This window comes from Pteropus medius, unplaced genomic scaffold, assembly GCF_902729225.1.
Source record: "Pteropus medius unplaced genomic scaffold, Ma_sr-lr_union100, whole genome shotgun sequence".
Lineage (NCBI taxonomy): Eukaryota > Metazoa > Chordata > Mammalia > Chiroptera > Pteropodidae > Pteropus > Pteropus medius.
In genome coordinates this window covers 939,997-961,759 of record NW_024340693.1, presented here as the reverse complement: position 1 = coordinate 961,759, position 21,763 = coordinate 939,997, and the positions used below count along the sequence as shown (strand labels likewise).

General features: G+C 57.1%; 1 protein-coding gene across 1 annotated transcript; it reads left to right on the top strand.

Annotated features, from left to right (window-relative positions):
- The first annotated feature begins 5,904 nt into the window (after positions 1–5,904).
- Positions 5,905–19,852, top strand: LOC120602289 (arachidonate 5-lipoxygenase-activating protein). Its single transcript, XM_039862404.1, has 5 exons — positions 5,905–6,091; positions 11,769–11,868; positions 13,637–13,707; positions 15,787–15,868; positions 19,377–19,852. Exons 1-5 carry the CDS (start codon positions 6,022–6,024, stop codon positions 19,537–19,539), a joined length of 486 nt encoding a protein of 161 aa, XP_039718338.1. The 5' UTR covers positions 5,905–6,021; the 3' UTR covers positions 19,540–19,852.
- Positions 19,853–21,763: the final 1,911 nt, after the last annotated feature.

The window sequence follows — 21,763 nt, the reverse complement described above, 5'->3', positions numbered from 1 at the left end:
ATGCAAAGCCAGAAGATCCTCTAATCCATACAGACCATAATTCAGTTAATATACATTCCTTTGTTGAACGTTTATCAAATAAAGTGATTCTATATTTCTATGCAACTCACTTTAACCCCTGAGTGAAAAAACATTACTGAGCTTCTAAAGCTGAAATTTTTTAAAAAATGCTCTTTTAATATCGATTTTACTGAGGCACAATTTACATACAATGAATTGCAGCATTTTAAGTGCACACTTTGACGGGTTTTGACAAATGGGTGTGTCCGTGTCACCTTCACTGAAATCAAGGTACAGAACACTTCCATGACCCCCGAACGGTTCCCTAGGGCCCCTCCCTGGTCGCTCCACCCCCAGCCTCACTCCAGGCTGACACCGTCTGCTTTCCGTCCCTACAGACTGCGGGTTTCATGCTCCTCCACGCCCGTCTGCCTCCGCCCAGCCCGATGGCCTCGAGATTCGCCTGCCTCGTGGGTGTCAGTGGTTTGCTTTGTATCATCGCTGAATAATTCCATTGTGCGAATACGCCACGATTTGATTATTCCACTTACCTGCTGGCTGATGGACATCTGGGTTGTTTCCTGCTTGGGCTGTTTTAAATAAAGCTGCTACAAGCGCCACAATACAGGCCTTTGTGTTCACGCGTGGAGGATCTGTGCTCCATGAAGCTTTTGGGGCCTCTCAGGGGCCTGGCGGTCAGAGCTGTGTGCAGTGTTCCCTCCAAGGTGAAGGACAAGTGTTACGTCTGGCCCTTCCTCCCACCGAGAAAGTCATGATGCAGCCAGATCTATGCGAACCTCAGAGGCAACTAGTCCGTTGCTAGTCCAACCCACTCATTGAATAACCTAAAAAACTGCCAGTTTTGAGTGAGACCCAGAGCGAGACAAGGCCTTGCATACAAAGTCAGGCTGCTGCGCGAGCTGCTCTATCACATGTGCCTTGAGACTCAGCAGACGGGTGGTGCTTGCAGCGTCAGTGGTGGACAGGGGTGCCATTTGCGGCCTCAGGCAGCTCTGTAGGTGGGTCCCGGAGTAGTTTAGGGCCTTAGGATTTTGGAGCAAAGCTATATTACCCTCTGAAGATAACTATTTTTTTTTCAAGAAACACCTGAGTTGCTATTGGTAATAAACACCGAACGCTTCAGCGTGGGCCATCAAGTTGTCTCGTGGCCTGAGCTGTCCATTATGAACGGATTGTCACCTGACCCAAGGCAGGAACTTGAGTTCACGCAGCAGCATCCCATCAGCACGTGGAAGGGGCATATGTATATATGTCACCATCACCGAGGTGAGAGCTCCCTTCAGTCAGAATCTACGGCCTCATGAGGATGACCGATGAGTGGCTGACCGAAAAAGAAAAAAATCTAGGTGTAGTCTACAGGTGTCTGCACAGTATGCTAGTACCGCCCCAAGTGGGTAGCTGCAGATGATAGCCTCACTCTGGGGGGGCCCTGGGACAGTGGTAAAGGACACTGACCCAGTGAACGAATGCAGGACAGTGAAAAAATGGCCATAAATACGAACCTGAGCTAACTCATGGACAGCGGCCAATGGTCTGGTTGGATTGTCAGGAACTTGGACGTGCTTGGAAAGCTGATGGCAGGAGGTCTGGCGAAGAGGCATATGGATCGATTTCTCTGAATGCACAGAAAATGTGAGGCTACGTATCCCATATGGGCGCTTATAAAGGTGACTGCCGCAGAGCAGGCACCTGATAGCCAGGTGGGCAAGATGGTCCCGCTAGGTGGCACCATGATCTTCTTTTTCCAGCTTCCCCCCTTCTGGCCCAGTGGGCTTCCACATCCAGAGGTCGTGGGGGCAGGGTTCTATAATGACAAAGCAACGTGGATTTCTACTCATCAAGACCAGTTCGGCTCTAGTCACTGCTGAGTGCTGGGCCTGCCCTGCGTGGACACCTGCATGGATGTGGCACCACTCCCTGGATGAGGGGAGGTGGCAAGGAGGCCACATGGACTGCTTTTATCATGGGAGGGACACTGCATTGTCTTCACTGGAATAGACACTTGCTCCAGATGCGGACTTGCCTTTCTTGACCGCAAGGCTTTTGCGCAGCCCATCATCCCTGGGCTGGATGCTATTGTCATGGAACTCTAGCCACCACTGCTTCTGGTCGAAGGTAATTTTACAGCGAAGGAAATACGATGATGGCTTCGTGACCACGAACTTCGCCGGTCTTACAGGGAAGCAGCTGGCCCATTTAGAACTGTGGCATAGACTTACTTTTCCAGGCTCAGTTATAACAGCAGCTGGCTGGCAGCACCTCGCAGGGCTCGTGGGTCCAGGAGTCACCGGGTGAAAACGGGAGTGCCACCCCGGAGTCCTCGTCTCTGTAACCCTGGGCTCTGCCCGTTTAGAGATCTTAACCCCTGTGGGGGGAATGCTTCCGCCAGAGACTCTACAGCCATAGCTCCGTTAAACCGAAAGCTGAGGGCCATCTCCTCGGGCCAGCGAGCCAACAGCGAGGAAGGGGGGCGGTCCTTTCTCCTCTGGAGTGATCCGTGCTGGTTATAAAGGGGGAACTGGCCCGCTGCTATGCATTCGGGTGAGGACTTCATGCTCCCGTGTCCCGTGATTAGTGTCCATGGAAAATGGCAACAATCCAGTGCCTTCGGGACCGATGACGGTCCGTGCCCCCCAGGAATACAGGCCTGGCTTACTTTCCCAGGCGGGAGCCTGACCCTCCGAGGTTCTTGCTGATGACCAGTTGTAGAAATGAGGGCCGTCAGAGTTGATATTTCTTCTTTACCTTGATGTGAGTATAACTGTATATATGTTAAACGTTTTTTCTATTCCTCTGTTTAAGTCCCTACAATATAACATAATATATATTGATGGTAGTTAACCTTATCTCGGCATTTAAGTTGCCAGCTCTCAAAAGGGCAAGGTGACTCAGAAGCAGAAAGAACGACGAACAAAGATGAATAAAGAGATTTATACCCTTTTTTGGGGGGTGGGAGGAGAGGGTTAGTGCATTTTCTGCTTTATGAAAGTTTCATTCTGCTAGATGGAAGCATGATTTTGCCATTGTCTTTTCTTTGGAAATTGACTTCTGTTTTGTTATATCGTCCGTGTGCGTTCAGCCTTTTAAGAAACCGCCAAACGTTTTCCAAAATGTTTTTATCTACATTTTGCCACGTTTTCATTTACCGTCTCTCATCCTCGCCAGCAATGGATTGCGTGCCGCTCACTGCACACCCTTGCTGACCTGGCTACAAGGTTCACAGCGGACTTCGTCGTGGTTTTAATCTGCCTTCCCCTGATGACCGATGATGTCCATCAGCTTTTCATGCCTTCGTCGGCCATTTGTATGTCTTCTTCTGCAAAACATCCGTTTAAATCATTTACCCATTTTTAAAATGTGGTTATCTCCTTATCATTGACTGGAAATAAGTTCTTTGTATCTCCTGGATAGAAGTCCTCTGTCAGATTTATGTATTACAAGCATTTGCTCCCTGTTTGTGGCTTGCCTTTTTATTTTCTTAATGGTGTCATTTAAAGTGCAGAAGTTTTAAATTTTGATGAAGTCTAATTTATTGATTTTTTTTCCCCTTACATAACTCACACTTGTGTCTGTCTAAAAACCTTTGCCTTCCTTATGGTCATAGAGTCTTTCTCTTATACCTTCCTCTAGAAGCTTTATAGTTTTAGTTTTTATATATTTGTTCGAGACTCATTTCTATTTACATTTCTTGTGGTTCTGGGGTAGGTCAAGGTTCGTCCTCCCAAACCCTCCCCATCCCCCCCACCCCCCCACTGATAGCTGTTCTAGCAGCCTTTGCTAAAAAGACTTTCCTTTTCTTATTAATTTTCTCATCATCAATTAATTTGTCAAAAATCAGCTAAGCACATATGAGCAGCACGATTTCTAATCCCGTTGGACCCGCACGTTCCCAAGTCAGGCCATCACCAGCCTCCTCTCCTTAGATAATCTGTAAGACAGATCTAGCTGATACTCGGGCAAAGGAACCTATATTGACCTTCGCCACACACAGCATGGTGTTTCCTGCACTCGTGGGTGACTCACTTCATTCTCTGCAAACTCGTAACAACACACTGTGTGGTGCGTTTTTGCGGTGGGCGAGGGAAGAGGCTTTCTGGTACCATAGTGGTTTCCTGCAGTCTGTGCAAATGTCTGTGGGCCTCTGCTCCTCTCTGTCTCTCATCTCCATGTTATCGGCTTCTAGCTTGAGATTCTAGGTCAGGAAGGCCACATCTGTAAACGTCATTTGATTTGTGAATCTCCAGGCTCAGGGCTCCAAGCTCGTGTAGAATTTAACCGACAGAGTTGAGGTTCCGGCAAACTCACTCTCCCTCAGTGTCCTTGCTATATAATAGCAGGAGAGCTCATCTCTGCTTAGTTAAACTCGGTTCAGAACCATGGGCTGCTCGTGTAAAGAAAGGCCATGGACTGTGGCCGGGGGAGGAGACTGGAGCCTTCAACGCGGCTGCTTGAGTTCTCCCAGAGGCTACCCATGTGTGAGCGACAGCTCGAAGACCGTGGCCGAGCCTTCGTTCACATCACGGATCCTTCGGATCCGTATCGACCTGACTATTCTTTCGATTGATTGGAACAAAAGGAACTGCTCTGGGACCATCTACGGTTTGTGCCTGGAGTCCGAGGCTACCTCTCTATGTCCCTTCTGGTGTCGCTGCCCCAGCTCAGGGGCGTTCTGCGTCCCCAACCCCACTCCCAACTCTTTGTGTAAGGGGGTCCTGCCCCCATGAGTGCCTCGTGAAGGGCAGAGATGTCGTGAGGCGGCCACACGCACCGCACCGAGGTGAGAAGGGAGATAGGTGGGTGTTTTGCCTGACAGCGACGAAGTGGCCCCGTGTTGCCATGGCGATGGAGGCACGTGGAAGCCAAGTGCACGAGCAGCGTCCCTGTTCCAAATAGCATCTGGTCAGTGCCTTCTGCAATTCTGCCCCCCCCCGAGTTCCCGCTTGGCCCCAGCTGTCCTGATCTCTGTTGACAAATGGTTGTCCTTCACGGCGAAATTGCAAACTGCACTCTAATTAATGAATGTGCTAATTATTCTTCCCTACGCCCGGCACATTTGTCTAACTAACCTGTCACACAGAGAAGCGCAGCCCATGCACCAACGCAGGCGCTGGTGCGGGCGCGGGGGCGGGGAGCGGGGGCTGCCCGTGGCCTTGTGGCTGTGGGGCGGGTTCTGCTCAGTCACCTTTACCGACAGGCGCCCGGGGGAATGTTGTTTCCTGTGAAATGTATCCGTTTTCCTTTCTTTTCTTTAAGGACGACCGAAGATTGCAGGAACCTTGGATTTTCTGTGTCACTTGCCGAGGGTCGCCATTTACCACAGAGAAAGCTGTGCTATCAAACGCCAGGCCACCTGCCACCCCTCCCAGCAAGTTCACCGTCACACCTTCTTTCTCTCTCCCCGGGGGAGGGAGTCCCCACAATGAGCTAGGGAAGCCAGCCTCAGTGTTCAACGCTTCCCCTTGGGAAGGTTTTTTTTTTTTGTAGGAGTCCTCTGCAACCCCGTTTCTGCCACTTTTCTTAATTCTTTGGTTGAGTTTTAATTCTCTTGTTGCTTTGGTTTTGTAGAAGTGGAGACATCAGCTGAGCCTCTTCCTCCTCATTCATTCATTCATTCATTCACCCAGGCCTTATTACGTGGCTGCCCCTGGGGAGTCTGCCACCTGTTTGTTATTCCTTGCAGAATTCCCCCAGGAATTCTGGGGAAGAACGATAGTACTCGGGAACAGATCTTTTGGGTGTTCTGCAAATAAAAAGCAAGTTTTATTTTTTCTTTTCTTCCTGCTCCTCTGCCCAGCCCTGGCAGGTCACACTGAGCCGGAGCACATTGGCGGCTAACTGAAAAAAAAAAAAAGGAAGAACCAGGCGGCACTGTAACCGTGCTGGGCCCTTCAGAAATTCTCATGATGAAAGGCAGAGAGCTGGCCCCCACTTCCCCTTCCTGCACAGTGCGGGCCTGGGTGCCACCAAGCAGTCCTCGCTGAGGAGCCCGAAGCCACCAACATGGACCAAGAGACCCTGGGCAATATCGTCCTGTTGGTCATCGTCACCCTCATCAGCGTGGTCCAGAACGGTAAGGGGGCCCCCCCGCCTTTGGGGGTAGCACGGGGGCGTTTTTGTTGGCTAGTCGTCTGAGAGCCAGACTTGCACAGATTTGCATGTGTGTGTGTGTGTGTGTGTGTGTGTACGTGCACACACACCTGCTTTATGTGTGTTTCTTCTTACTTGAATGTGTAGAGGTGTGTGCATCTCTGCATGGACTCAGGGTCTACCAGTTGAACAGGACCACTAATCCCATTGGCCGTGCTGGGACAGTGACCTGGAGGCGTCCCAAAAGCCCCCACGGAAGGGCCGGAAGTGCTGGCAGTCAGCATTCCAACATTTAATCAATGTCGCCGAACAGGAGGGCTCGAAGCCAGGGAAGAGAAAGTGGATGTGTGTTCACTCAGACTCTGGGCTTTACGCGTGCGGTGGGGGCGACCTCAGGGCATCTGAAGTTACCTGTCAGGCGTAGGCTAAAAAAAAATGAATTTCAGGAGCGTGAAAGGGAAACCTCCTTATCACTCTCTCCCCTGTAGTACTGCTTTCTTTCTTTTGAAGCAACATGTTCTTTGTGATGTTTTCTTGTTCTATAGCACTGTATAATTTTCGAAGCATTTTTTTCATATGTATGATTTATTTACGTAAAGAGAGGGAGAGAGAGAGAGAGAAGTTTGTCTTGTTTGGGTTTGCATCTCCATGAACCTAGCAGGATACCCAGACCCGAACGTGTAGGACCGTGTGGGACCTTCTCCTGGAGGCTCCGGGCGAGGGCTACGTCAGACTCTTTTCTAAGTAGCTCCTGTGGCTTTGCGTCCTGTAGTATATGAAGATGGAGCAAACGGGAGCCCTTACTAAGGGCGGCTGTGTCGCTTCATGGCAATTCCCATCACGCTCTGGGAACTTAAGTGTTTAACCAACCTGGGATCTTCTGATTTCCCCCCCAACTCAAGTGTGGACCGAGGCTGGTGATTAGCCTTCCGGGCACAGAGCACGGCTTCTCCGTGGCCCCCCATGCATCGGAGCCCCAGCTTCGCACACCCCGCGCTTGTGTCCTGGGGGCGACGACTTGGTGATTTCCTGACCCCGACGTTTTTGTACTAGATCGCACGCAGTGGCAGTGGGGGAGCGGGGTGGCTCCAGAGGGAACATGGAGCACTTGGACGGCCACTTCCACACGGGCCCCGTGCCCGGGGCCCCTCCGTTTGTGCGAGATGTTCACTCATTACACCTGCACACACCTACAGGGACCCGGCTGTGTGCCAGGCAGTGGCCGGTGCATGGGGTGCAGCAGTGGACAGGTAGCTACAGTCCCAGCCCCCAGGGAGGGAAGGGCAGTGGGGGAAGGTGAGCAGAAGTCTGCGATGACCTCTCTGTGGAGGCTGTGACGTGGGCGGGGGTTGGGCAGTGCTAGCTAAACTCCGCGGGGTCTCCCCTCCGCCCTTCCCCGTGAACCCACCAACGCAGCTGTCGGGTGTCGGGGCCGGAAGCTGGTGCCCTCACACTCGCCTGGGCGGATAGGGCTGAGCTCGACTGGGAGGTTGGCTCTGAGCTGCTCCCTCTCAGTTCAGAGCTGGTGGTGGCCCGGGGGAGCTGCGGTGTCTCCTGCTGTGACAAGCCTCTTCATCTCTCCTAAGGGAGAGGCACCAGGACCGGCCCTGGGCTGTCAGGCGGGTGCTGGCCTTTTCCGTGGTGACCTAGCAAACCGTGAGCAGACTTGAGCTGGATGCGGACACTTCAGTTATTTTGGGCAGGTGGGGTTAAGGAGTCCGTTGGTATGGGGGAGGGGCGGATTTAGATGGCCAAATGTCTAAAGGCCATTTAAGGCAGAAGAAGACAGTAGTGTCCTCGCTCACAGGGTTTTGCCAGCTGACCAGTGGGGTGCGGGCTTCCTGGTGGGGGACACACGTGTGGACAAGCACGGAGCTTCTGTTTTGGGCGGGAGGCTTTTTCATGCTGGGCAGACCCCACACTGGCCCCCGTCACAGCCTCTGTCCCTCCCCAGTCCCCTCTGAGCTGTTCCAGCCACATGGGGGCAGAGTGACCTCACGGCACTGTTCCAGCCTGGGGAAGGGACCGGTTGCTCTTCTGAACCCCTCGGTGGGTGGCTTAGGACGAGCTGTGCTGCTCTCTGAGACGCAGCCCTGGGCTCCCGCTGTCCCCCGTTAAACAGGTCGCGTAGGAAGTAAGAAAATCCCCAGGGACCTGGGGCAGGCACCTCGGCTCGTTTTCAAGTGAGCTTTAGGTAAAGACAAAGGTCTGAATGTGTGTCCAGAGGCATCTTTGCAATTCTAATCAACCTCAGCCACAGACCCACCTTACAGACTCGGGAAAACATGCAAAGATGGTGCTTTCCTCCCCCCCCGCCCCCCCCATGTCATTCCTCTCCCTTCCTGTTAGTTTTTAAAAATATTTACATGCTGTTGCCAGGCACTGCACACTTCGTCTTTGTCCCTAGCCAGGTCCAGTCACGTCCATCCGTGTGGCCCCCGGGGCTCTGTGCTCTCGTACACGCGTGAGCTTGGTTCTTGAGGGGCTGGGTGGCCACCGCCTCAGCTGCCTTCTTGCTGCAAAGCCAAGTCGGGGGACACAATGCCCTGTGGTCTTCGGGGTCTGTGGACTGTGATGGGGAGGGTAGGAGAGCTGGCAGGAGCACCCGCCTTTCTTTGACACCCCTGGTACACCTGCTTGACACACACACACAGCGAGTCTCGGCAGCACCGTTGTTGGAAGGTCACACACCCCAACCCGGGCGTGACCGGCCCTAGGCGCCAGCTCCTGAGCCATGACGCTCTCTGTTGCAAAAGTCTTTACACCGTCCTCAGTGGCTCCTGCCGGACACCCCGCTGGCGGGGGGCTCGCGACCCACCGAGCGTGCCCTGACGGCGGTCAGGGTCCAGGAGTGTTTGCTCACGTCCAGCACAGCGCTTCCTGCTGGACGTGACCCTGTCTCGTTTCGTCCCTGCCCCCTTGGAAACAGATCCTCTTGTTACTCCTGTTTTACAGTTAAGCAGAGTGGGGTTCGGGGAGGCTGGACCGTTGGTTGGGGTTCCTCAAGCCGGGAGTGGTGACGCCAGGATGCAAACCCTCTCCGAAGCGCAGCCGTGTGCACGGCGTGCCCGCTGCTCGGAAGGTCCTTCCTAACGCTGAGCGGAAACCTGCCCCGTGCTTCTGCCTCCCGGTCACGGCTCTGTTCTCCGGAAAGGCTCAGACTGTGCTGCCGCTTCTGCCTTCACGAAGTCAGCGGTGACCCATCTTCTCCTCCATATCGTTTCTCACATGGCTTGGCTTCCAGAGTCCCTGGTCCCTGGGGTGACCCGCCCATCTCGCCGGGTTCTTCCGAAACTGCAGATTCGGGCGTCCCCCATGTTCCCGACGTCCAGACAATTCCACGAAAACGATCCACGTGCGACACGTCCCTTTGAGGACCCATATCGCTACCCGCTCAGACTAACTTCGCGGCTCACCGAGATCTCGTGATCTCTTTCATGCGACTCTGAAGAGGTTGTCTGGCGTCTCCGACCCTGGCTTTCCTCCGCCGGGAGGCCTTGTGTGACATGAAGTCGGGAAGGCCCTGGCAGCACCCAGCGAGCGGTCAGCCTTCTCTCTCTGCGTCTCTGGCCCCACCCCTCATGTTCTCTGGTTTGGCCTAATGTTAGCTGTTAGCCAAGGGGCGCGTGTGAGTGGTCCTTGTGCACGCAGTGTCTGCAGCCTGCTGGGCGATGACAAGGGGGTGAGCGTGAGGGGCTTGGGGCGTGGGCAAGGCCAGCCCAACTCTTCCAAGTGTAGCTTAGAAGGAAGGAGAGTGGAGGATCGGACTGAGACAGGCTTGTTTTTGTCTTGTTTTCGGGGCGAGAAAGATCTGGGTGTGTTTCTGGGGTAAAGAGGAGAAAAAAAAAGAGACTGGAGGTTCAGGAAATGGGGGACACACCAATGAAGCAGAGCCCTGAAGAGGTGGCAGGAACAGGGTCAAGGTCACAGGCAGAGGGCCCGCCTGGAAGAGAGGAAAGGGTTTGTCCTCTGAGCGAGGGGCTGACGCAGAGAAGTGTGGCCGTCCTGACACTCCCTCGGGGCATGAGCTCGGAGACCGGGACGTCACTCCGGGTTCTTGAGAGACTATGCTCAGAGTTCTGGGGAGGCTTCCGGGGCTCAGGCGTGCCCTCAAGCCCTGTGTGGCCGGTGAAAAGCGGGCAGCGGGTGTCGCAGTGTGAGTGAGGGCACTGCCCCTGGTGCCAGCGGCGTCCGCGCCTCACGGCGTGATGCCGACGCGGTTACGTGGCCTCCCTGAGCCGCAGCGTCCTCGTCTACGGGGTGGGGACAACTCCGCCCCCGTCACGGAGTTGGCGCGAGGCCTGGCAGAGAATTAACGCCTCATGCCTAGCGTGGGTCCCCTGCCCACAAGCCGGGCCGTTCCCGTGAGGGACAGCATGGAAGGCCTTTAGTCACGTACGCGATGGGTAAGAGGCCTTTTCCACGCCTTCCGAAGAGGTGAATACGGAGTTGACGAAGAGGAATCCTGTGGCACGTCCCCGAGAATCTCACAAAGGATCGGAAGGGAGGGGGTTCATTTGCAGCCCGGCACCCCATCTGTAGACCAGCCGGCCGGGCGCTGTCTGCTTGGAGGCAGCACCTCTTAGGGTCCGCAGCTGTGACCCTCGTCAGCTCCCTGCCATCTTCCCCCGTCCTGGGCTCATTCCTCTGCACCTTCGTCCCCGCGCTAAACACGGTGACTTTCCGACCGTGCCGTCCCTCAGCCTACACCCGTCCATAACTCCCTGTTTTTCTCCAGACGGAAGCCAATTCCGAACGTCCTAACCTGGCTCTCGCCAAGGTCACGGTCTCACGGGCGCACCCGGGGGCCGCGTGTCGGGTCTCAGGCCGTCTTCCCGCCTCGCTCGCTCGCTCACTCGCTCTGTCCGCTCTGCTGGGCACTCCCTGGCCGGCCGCGTTCCCCGCTCGGCCCGTGTGCACCTGCTCTGATGCGTTTTGTTTGCTGTGTGTCGTCTGTCCCCATCCTTGCCAGGACGTAAGTTCCCAGGCGGCCAAGGCTCCGTGTGTGTGTGTGTGTGTGTGTGTGTGTGTGTGTGTGTGTGTTGCTCCTCGGATCTAAGCTAAGGGTCTGAGCATGACAGTGGCTGAGTGTCGTTGAAAGGACAACTCACTACCTACCACTCTGGCAGCATTGTAGTTCTTGGGGTTCTGCTCCCCACTCCCCATTGGAAGCAGGACTCACTGAACCAGGGACTTGTCTCTGGACCTTTGCATATTCCGTCCCCCCTAAGAGGAGGGTTCTCCCCTGCTGTCCCCTGTTCCCCCCGCATCTGCCGGCCAATTCCTACCAGTTCCTCAGGTGCTATCCTTGGTGCTCCCACCTCTGGGACACCTCTGGGACCCGAGCACTGAACTCCCCGGGCCCTGGGGGGGCGCCGTGTTCTCGCTCCATCTCCTCCGGGCGTGTGTCACTGTGGGGGAGGTGGAGTCCACTTCCCTCATGCATCTGCTTCCTCGACTGTCGGAGCATGAAGGGGGGGCTGTGTCTCGCTCAGAGTCGCACCCGCACAGCGGTTGGATGGAGAGCAGCTGCTGAGTCAGTTTTGGCCGACATTTCGGGCCGTCTGAGGCCAGGTCGAGGAAACACGGAACATTTCATGCGGGGCGGCAGGCTCACGAGCGTGCCGGGCGCACCCCAAACGCAAACCTCTCCCCGCCAGGGTTCTTCGCCCACAAGGTGGAGCACGAAAGCAGGACGCAGTCTGGGCGCAGCTTCCAGAGGACAGGAACGCTGGCCTTCGAGCGGGTCTACACTGCCAAGTGAGTCCAAACCCTGCGCCTGCTGGTCGACGGGGCGGGCACAGGGGCCTCCCTGCCTAGTGACGCGTGTCCGTCCGGACCAGCCTCCAGGATGTGGGGGGCGGGTTCCCAGGAGCTGCTGGACACCCCGTCACCATCTTAGCAAGTGCCAGTGCTAGAGGAAGAGGACCCAGCGGAAGGGGTGGGACCCCCACACCCCCCTCGCTCCTGAAACCCAGCAGCAGCCTGGCCCTCGTCGCCCCTGAGGTCCCCTTGCTGGCAGTCTGAGGGTGACACCGTCCACTTCCTAATGCCGCTCGGGACGAGGGTGCCGGTGGACGTCATGCGAACCTTCATCTTCCCTCCATGCAGAAAGCATTTAAATAGAGGCTCCACCACCGGTGTGTCCCCTGCCCCTCTGTGCCTGTGCCCCCAGGCCTGTCGGAATGGGGGTCTTCGGCTGTGAGCTGCTGATGGGCCTTAGGCTCGGCTCGGAGGTGGCTGACGTCCCCAGGGACGCTTCCGAGGGAGGAGTCGTGGCCCCCACAGGACGGAGTTTTAGAGTATCAGCAACAGCTCAGACACAGGGCCAGGAGTCCCCTGAGGGCTGGGGGCTCCGTGGTAATGGCCAGGGAGAAGGCGCCACCCGCTGGGGACCGACCTCGCCTGTGAACCGAAGTGGCTTCAAGGGTTCTCCACTATGCAGGCCTTCGTGACTGTCCCCGACACGCTTTCTCGGCTGCCCTTTGCCCCACTCAGCTACTTGTCAGTTGCTTTAAACGCGGCCCGGGCATGGGGGAGCCGGGGGGGGTGCCCCTTTTCCTCACTGGCCCCCGTTTGTCGCCCAGCTTCTAAACTGCTGTGTACACAGTCTGAGCCACTCACAGACACGTTTGTAGGGCTCTGCCAGGCTAACTTCCCAGTCTCCGCCACCACATGTCCCCGGTCCCATCCCCCATGCCCAGCGCTCCAGTGTGGCTTGTCCTGCATTCTGATCTCAAAGGCACCCCTCACTGAACCGCCCACAGGGGGGATTCTGTCACTGTGGGGGCCTCAGCGTCTCGGTCCTCAGCATCAGATCGACCCACTTACACCGACCCACTCAGAGGAGGGCAGGGAACTCGTGTAAGGTGCCATCGGCCACATGCAGGGGGACAGGCGAGGGCCCCTCTGGACACGGCATGGGGCAGCTGTAAGGACAGCGTGTGACCAGGGGCGCCATCGAGGCCGCTGTGGACTCAGCGCCTTGCACACATGGGCGAGGGAAGCCTCTCCCGCCTCCTCAGTGTCACGCTGTGTCCTGCACGGGCCTCGGCAGGCGGGGGGCCCCGGGCGGAATCCCACCGTCCCTCGTGAGACGTTACATCGCCTTTCTTTTATGGCAATGAGGAAGCAGCAGAGCTGGTCAGGCTGTCACCTCCCCGCCCGGCCCCTGAGGAGCCAACCAGCTCTGCTCCTGAGAAGCCACCCGCCTGCCACCGCAGCCCTGCTATCTGATGTCCCACGCTAGGTCCCCGAAGCGCCCGGCACGGCTGCAGGCAGGAGCTCTGGGCCTCCGCCGGGCTTCTCCGCAGAGGAGAGGAAATGGGTTCTGAGCCTGCGTCCCTTCTGGGCCGTGGTCCGGCTGCCCGTGTCCCACGCGGTGGCCGGTGCCGTGGGTCTGGGGGCCGGCGTGCGTGGGGTCCTGAGCGGGTTTGTGCTTACGCGTAGGGGGTTTCGGGGGGGTCGCCGACGACGCTGCGGTAAAACCGTGGCTGACGTCTCGTCTCCGTTTTTATTTATCTCACAGCCAGAACTGCGTGGACGCGTACCCCACGTTCCTCGTCGTCCTCTGGGGCGCGGGGCTCCTGTGCAGCCAAGGTGAGGTGTTCCTCTCTGTGCGCTCCCTCCTCGAACCGGGCCTCGGTCTCACGGAGGCTGCGGTGCAGGCTCCCTGTCGAAAGGCTTTGCCTGGACTCCGCTCCAGTCTGGGAAGCCCTGGAGAGGTGACAGACTCAGGGCCACGTGTCCGGCGGCTCTGTGCCCACCAAGCGGTGCGGTAACGCGTGGCCAATGCTCGCTCCCTGCGGGCTGGTTGAGAGCGGCCACCCCTGACAGGGGTGGTTTAAGGCTAACTGTGACTCAGAACCCATAAGCCACGTCCTTACGCAGAGACGAGGGCGTTATAAATGCGAGCACCAGAGGGACCCGCTCCGCGCCCGCTGTCCTGTCCAGCCCGGTGGTCCTCCCTCAGGCCTGCGTCCGCAGAGCCACAGCCGGATTCCAAGTGTCCAGACTTCCTTGGGTTGTCAGTAGCTCACAGTCTGGACTTCTGCCAGCTGACACCCAGCGTGCATTTAAAATTAAATGGAAACCAGACTCAAAATTTTAGGTCCCCTTTGGAGATTGGCACGATGTCCGGTGGAGGCTTGGCGTGACCTGGCCGGTGTCCACACTGTGACCTAGCAGGCCGCCGCAGAAAGGCCACGAGGGTTCTCTGACGAACCGTGTAACCCTCATCATCTTCTCCCACGTCGTAAAGCAGGCAGACTGCGTATTCTTTCCCCTCACCATGATCTCTGAGGACACTTGGGTTCAGGGTGATAAGGGTGTATGTTCAAGGTCACTCAGCTGGTGAGTAACGAACCAGGATGAGAGCCCAGGTGGTTTGGGCTACATTTTGGATTTTTCACCAGTAGCCTTCTACTTCATCCTTTATATAATCCATGTTCATCGAACGCCTCCTCTGTGACAAGCCCTGTGCCTGGATGCACGGTGGGACATAGAGAGAGAAGGCGGTAAGGCACACGGCGGTTGGCGGATGAACCGTAGAAAACCAGTGAACGGATAAATTATTGCCAGGAGTGAGAAGGGCCACGAAGGAACAGAAAACGGAGCAGTGACAGCCAGGAGAGGTGAGGGCTGGCGGCAGAAACCGCTCTTTCTGGGCTCCACAGGCCATTGGTAAACTCACTGCTTATTTTCCACTTTCCATCCTGTCCAGCATTTCTTGAAAAGTCGAACCAAATGACACTCATGCTAGGCGTGACGATTCCTCCTATGTCTCGGATGACACGGGATCTAGACGAATGTAGAATTGTTCTAGCTAGACACACACACACGGGAGTCTGCAGGTGTGTCAGCCTGGGACAGTGCATTTCCTGTTGACACAAGCGTGGGCGTCTCCAGCGGACAAAGCTGTCAATCAGCCGGGTTTGGTAATTGTCTTATCAATATAGTAAATGGTAGAAATTTTTAGCCGAGAGGAACCTCAGAGATCACTCTATCCTAAACCCTTCACGTCACAGACAAGGAGCCCAAGCCCCGAGGGGCAAGTGGCTTGCTCGAACCTCAGAATTGTGAGCCCAGAGGTGGGCCCACTATGCCCCCCTCCCGCCCCCACTGCTGTTCTGGGCGGCTCAGGTCACCAGGGCGTGCACTGTGCCTGGCCTGGAGCCCAGCCATCGCCCACCCGACTCCTGTTACTGTTCGGCCCTGGGAGGGAGAAGGGAGGGGAGACGGGCTACTGCGTTAGCACAGAGCCATCCAGGTGAGACAAACCGGAGAACACACGGTGAACTGTGACAATTTCGTGGCTTCCGGAGAATAGGGCGAACCTCACAAGCAGTGCCTTTTGTGTTTTGTGAGGCGTAGGGGGTCCCTTTAAGAGACCCAGGCTCAGAGCTGGGCTCAGGGTTCAAGGCTGCCCATGCCCCTCCCCCCACCGCCACACCAGCCCAGGCTGCCACATCTGGAAACGTGAAAATACCTCGGGAGGCAAAGCACGATGCCCTAGGCCGTTGCCGGAGTTCACACCGGCCCGCCGTCGGCACCCGGGGCCTCGGGCAGGTTCTGCGACCCACAGCGATCGCACGGTGCCCGTGTTGGCGTTGCGCTAACTCGGCACGTCTCGGCGTCTGCCGGGCTGACTAACACAGGTGTCCCCCCTTCCGCTCACAGTCCCCGCCGCCTTCGCGGGCCTCATGTACCTGTTCGTGAGGCAGAAGTACTTCGTGGGCTACCTCGGAGAGCGGACGCAGAGGTAGGCGCGGGGCGCACCGAGGGCCACAGGGAGCCAGGCTGCTCGGGCCGGAAGAGTGACCAGTCACGGCCACCTTCTGCCTGGCATTCAGGGGTCTGGCGGGCCACTGCAGGGGCTGGGAGGGGGGCTTCTGTCCCTGAACTTTGCGGACTCTGACTTGACCCAGGCTCCTGTTAAACACCATCCACCCCGTCCCCCCAATCCGGTGTTGTCGGGCTCGCAAAGACACTCAGGGCACACTCCTCGCAACCCCCACGCCCCCCACTCCCACCCGCCGGGGTGGGGGGCTTGGACGGCTTCTCTGTCTGGCTCCCCCAGGCCTCCAGTGGGAGAAGCCTTTCGTTGTCTGCCTAGAGAGGAGACAACTGACGCTCGTGCCTCGTGCTAAGTTCTCTTCGAGTGACAGACCGACTGGGGACCAGCAGAATGCTGGGGAGATGAGATGCCATCGCAGGCAGAGGGTGGGGTCCGAGAACGGTCACCACGGCACGGCTTATAGGAGGTGCCAAAGTAGCATCTCCTTGCTGCCCCACCCGGGTCGGGAAGTCCGATTTCAGTCAGGTCCATGATGGCACTCGCCGAAGAGACGGTCGGGTGACAGTGCGCCTCGGAGGGCAGGCGGCCCGAGCCCAGCCTTCCCCGGCATCGTCCCTCGTCTGGGCTCACATGCCGCCTGGCCTGTGAGCCCAGACGTGCTTCTCCGGTGGCTGATGAGCATCCTTCAGCGGTAGCAGAGGCGGTGGCAGGTCCCCACCTGCCAGGTCGGCTGGCGGAAGCATCCGCAGCTGGGGAGCCAGGCGCCCGAAGCTGAGGTTCGGGGGGGATCGAGGGGGACAGGCAGCCGGGAGGAGAAGGAGGACTTCCCGCGGTTCTTTCCCAGCTCACGGCCCCTCATTCCTCCCGGGGTGCCTTCCGATCCCCCCTCTAAAACCACGACCCCATCTCCTCTCCCCCTTCTCAACACTGTCCTCGACGGTAGCCTTTATTCTTCTACCCTAGAAAGCATCTACTCCGCCTTCCCCGGGAGACTGCCTGTCATCAGGAGTTGGGGGTGGGTCTTAAAGTTGCTTTAATTCTAAGACGATCCAAGGCACTCGACGAAATGCGCCTGTCTGCCCCTGGCTCTTTTCCTTTTAAAGCTAATTACTACCAGGGGGTGGACAGAGGTGGCAAAAATAAACGGTAGGATGCAGACGACACACCTGAAAATACGCGGTTTCTCCAGACCTCATTGAGCTACAAATGGCCTCGCCTCTCGAATTCCCCGGGGTCTCCCCCATTAGATGGCAGTAGGAGGGTCCCGCCTACCCCTTTCCCCACGGCCTGTGCTGCCTTCCGCCCTCCTCACCGACTCCGCGTCCCCGGAGGTCGTCACTGACCGGTCACGGTGCTCTTTCCCGCTGAGACCACATGTGGCCTCACAGCGCTCCTTAGCACGGAGTTCTCAGCGGTAGGAATGACGCCCCATGCTCCAGGCTGGATGGCTCATCTCCGTGGGGACCCAAACGCAGCCTGGGGTGGGTGCACCTCGGGGGCTCTGCGACTCGGTCCGAGGGGGTCTTCAGTTCTGCCTTCCAGAAACTACGCGCTCATACCCTCTCCCATGGCGAACCCCGCCTTTCGTCCACCCCCCTCTGTCCTGGGCTGTGTCACCATCGGATGCTACAGCGGCCACAATGCCACAACGCCTTCAGGACCGCTCCGACCCTCGGCCTCCCTGGCGGGGAAGATGTGCTCAGCGAGCTCCTCCCCCGAGACTTCTCCCTCAGGCTCCAAGGGCATTTCTGCTTTTCCCCAGAAGAGGCGTGGGCTCCTCCCCTTCAGGGCTGCAGCATCGTTTTTTGGTCCCGAGGGCAAAGAGGACGTCCCTTGGTGTGTCTGTCCTACCAGAGCGTCTTTCTTCATGGCTTCTGCAGCTCTCTCCTTCACCCCTCCAGAAGCTTATGGCTCTCGCTCTCAGTCCTGCGTCCCCCTGCCCAGCCCCTCCCTCTCTGCCCCGATCACTTGCCTGTAGCCCCCGCCAACTGCACCCCGTCTGTGGCACCTGCTATGGTGGCTCTAGCAGGTGAATACTGAGTCACCTGCTCACGCTGGTAAGGAGATGAAAAGAAAGGACAGGAGTCTGTTTTTCCGACTGAGAACAGAGGGTTTGGAGGGGTTAAATTGTGAGAAGTCAAATACAGTAGTGGCTGAGATCTCTCTCGCGCGCGTGAGGCCAAATACAGTAGTGGCTGAGATCTCTCGCGCGCGCGTGAGGCCACCGATGCTCAGAAACCAGGCGAAGGGATTTGGGAAGCTGCTTCGGGTAGGAAGTGGTGGTGCCTCCCGATGACAGAGCGCTATTCTTGAATGTGGGCAGGATCTCTCAAAGGTCTCAGGGACTGCCACCCCAAGGAGGCAGGGGCACCCCAGCTGGCGGTGCTTCTCAGACTCTGCTGTGCCTAGAGTCCCCGAGGGAGCTTGTCACCCTGCAGTTCTGATGCGTGGCTCCCAAGGGGCCCGGGATCCTGCGTTTCCCACCATCCGTGCCGAAGCCGCTGGCCCGCGGACTGCGTTTGGCGCAGCTAGGTGGCCGCTGCTCACCCACTGCGGGTTCTGGCATGCCTGGCACGGGGAAATGACGGGTCACACTGCGAACTTTCAGGGTCCCTTTCAAAAAGGTAGAATTTCTGGCGTTAAACCTGTGGAGGCCAAACTCGTTCTCCACAATCACGTGGCAGGGAAGAGGCTCAACAGGGTCGACCCGCCCGCTCGGCTGTCCTGGCGGCCAAAAGGTCTCCTTGCCGAGTCCATATCACGGCCTGAACGAGCCGCTTGGCCGGACTTAGCGCCACGCAGATGGACCCAGTCACAGCGGTCACAGGATTCAGCAGAGGGAGGGAGGGGCCAGGATGGTGGCTGTACACGAGTAGGCGGTCACATACCCCTGGCCCCAGCTGACCATAAGCCTGGGCAGCTTAGGATTTAGCATAAATCCTCTGTCTGCATTCGCTGAAAATGCCCATCTTCCCGCTGGGGGCCCAGCTCTCCTTAGAGTGAGTGCGAGTTATTCCCAGGCGGGCGGGCGGAGCCTTTGAGGTTGTGCCTTTGAGGTTGAGGCCCCGTCTGCATCCTCACTGCTCCCCCGAGGCCCTTTGAGGCCTGCATCACGCAGCTGCCGGCAGGCTCGCTCAGGTGCTGCCGGACGGGGCCGGTGAGGGGTCCGCATGGCGGGATGGGCTTCCTGACCCCCGTCAGGGCTCCTGGTGACCGGCAGGGACCGCCATGGGGGAGCTGCCTTCCAGGAGGCACCCAGGGGAGCACGGATGACGAGGGCTCCTCGGGCTCGGTTCTCAGACATGCTCCCCGGCCAGTGGGAAGGAAATGGAGCACCTCCAGGAAAGGGAGCTGTCACTCCACCCCCGCCCCCACACCACACACACACACACACCCCTCCAAGTGGGGGCATGTTCCGTGCACAGGCGGGGCCGCGTGCCACTGGTACAGCCTCCTCTCCCGTCTCTTACAGCACACCTGGCTACATATTCGGCAAGCGGATCATACTGTTCCTGTTCCTCATGTCCCTCGCTGGCGTCGCCAACTATTACCTCATCCTCTTCTTCGGAAGCGACTTCGAAAACTACATAAAGACGGTCACCACCACCATCTCCCCTCTGCTCCTCATTCCCTAGCTCTCTGCTGAACACGGGGCGGGGGCTCGCTCGCGGCTGAGCAATACCTGGAAGTCATCACAACTCAGCCCCTGAGCAGAGCGAGGTCCCTTGCTCGCTCGCTTGCTCGGCAGGAGAAAGATCTGACGGGCTTCGTGGCTTGAGTGAACCCCGCTTTTCCTGGAAAAAATAGCTCTGTGTCCGCGGTGCCCCTCGAAAAATGGCAGTGGCCTCAGACTTGTAGTTCAGAGCCGCTCTGTGTGTCCCTTGACTTGCCCTGCTTTCTGAAGACGTTTCGAGACCCGATTTATGTTTTCCTAAAATAAAATGCAGACACGTGTTTTCGGCTGGTGGATGAGTTTTTTTTTTATGGGTCTGTTGCTACAGTTGAATGTGATTGTTTTTCTCAATTTGAATGACGATAATCAAACATACACTATCCTTACACGAAAGACACACACACACACACACACACACATTTAATACCACACACCTGAAGGATATGCACCAAAATGTCAGCTGCGATTATCTCCAGGTGAAGAGAGCTGGAGTAAGGTTTAGCCTCTTGTCTACATTTGCATGAATTACTTGAAATTTCTTAATGAGCAAATAAACGCCACTAAACAAAGAAACAGAAGAGACGCAGCTGAAGTGTCACCTCTTTCAGGAAGCCTTGCTAATTCCGGGTCGCCCCGTGCCTCCCGTGACCCTCAGGACCCTGTGCACATCTCAGCCACCGCAGATCCATCGTCCAATGTAAAGAGTCTGTGGAGATGCGTCACTCTGCCCAACTAAGCCATTAGCTCCTGACCGACCCCAATGTCCTGTTTATTTTTCTTTTCCTGTGCCAAGCTCGGGGATGGGCACATAACAGGCACCCAATGATACAAACCGTTTGGGAACCCAAACAAACATCTTGCAAAGTGCTATATTGTAGGGGGCTGGAGGTGTGAGTTTTATGAGATTAAGATGTGTTTTTCTTTTAATGAGAAGACATATCATGAATAGTGAAAAATTATATGCACCACGGAGGGACAGACTACCTTACGCAGCTTTCGTTGGCTGTGTCCCCTCACACTCCCTAAGAGGATCAGGTCGGCACCCTCAAGTCTAGCGTCGTGCCCAGCGCTCGTCACGTTATTCAGTTTGAAATGCGCTGTACCCCAGTGTCAGAGCCTCTGATAACGCCAGGCCCATCGTAGGTGTCCCCAGATACTGGCCACACAAATGAGTGAATGAACGAATGAATGCGCTCACGATTTGCCGGCTGACAGTATTTAATAAAATATGCGTGTCGAGCCATTTCCCATATTGTGGACAGTCTCGTGGTGGTTCAACCACGGTCACATCTGGGATCCCTTGGCACAATTTGGAAGGTGACTGACTGGGTGTGGCTAAGAGTCCGGGACATGTGACGGAGAGAAGCCAGCTCCCACGGGGGGTCATCCCATCAGGGCTGAACTCCCGGGTGTGGTGGCCAGCCCTCGGTGAGAGTCTCACGAGGGGCCAGGCTGAGGAAAGGGGGTGAATCCAGGGGCCCCAGCTTCCGCCGAGCCACCTGGTTGGGGAGCGGAGCAGGTGGAGACCTGAGGCCCGGCCTGTGTGGTGTCTGGATCCATGTGCTTCACGTGTGATGCTCAAGGCAGCCGATCCCTGCATTCGGGGGGAAGGCCCCCACGTGGGCACGGCTTCCTAGGCCTGTCTGCCGGTCCAGGCCGAAGCCCCATCAACTGTCACCGCCAAACTCGCCCGGCAGGAGCTGTCATAGAGCTGGATCTGTTCTTAGCTCCTGGTGGAGAGGAAGACTCAAATATGCTAGCTAGGTGTGTCATTTCTTCTTGGTGACAGGGAAGTCGCAGGAGGCTGCAGGGAGGAAGTGACCTCCAGGCCCACCCAGGCTGCAGGGTGATGATTGTCCCAGGTCGCCTGGGGCTAAGGGACTCCTGGAGGTGGGGCTTTCAGTTCAAAAACTGGGACAGTCCTGGGAAAACCTGAAGGTGACCGAGGCCAGAGTACTCGCAGGGAGCCTGGGGACGCCTTAGCTCTGAGAGGCTGACCACGGCTGACCACGGGACCCCAGAGGGAAAGGAGAGGAAATGCCGAGATGACCCACCCGAGGCCAGCAGCCTGGGTGGAGTGCAAGTGACCGAGGGCGCGACGGAGGAAGACTTGGCCGCAGCAGCCTCCCAGTGACGAAGAAGAGGGTGTGGGGCACAAAGCTCCCACGGGAGCCCCGTCCTCCTTG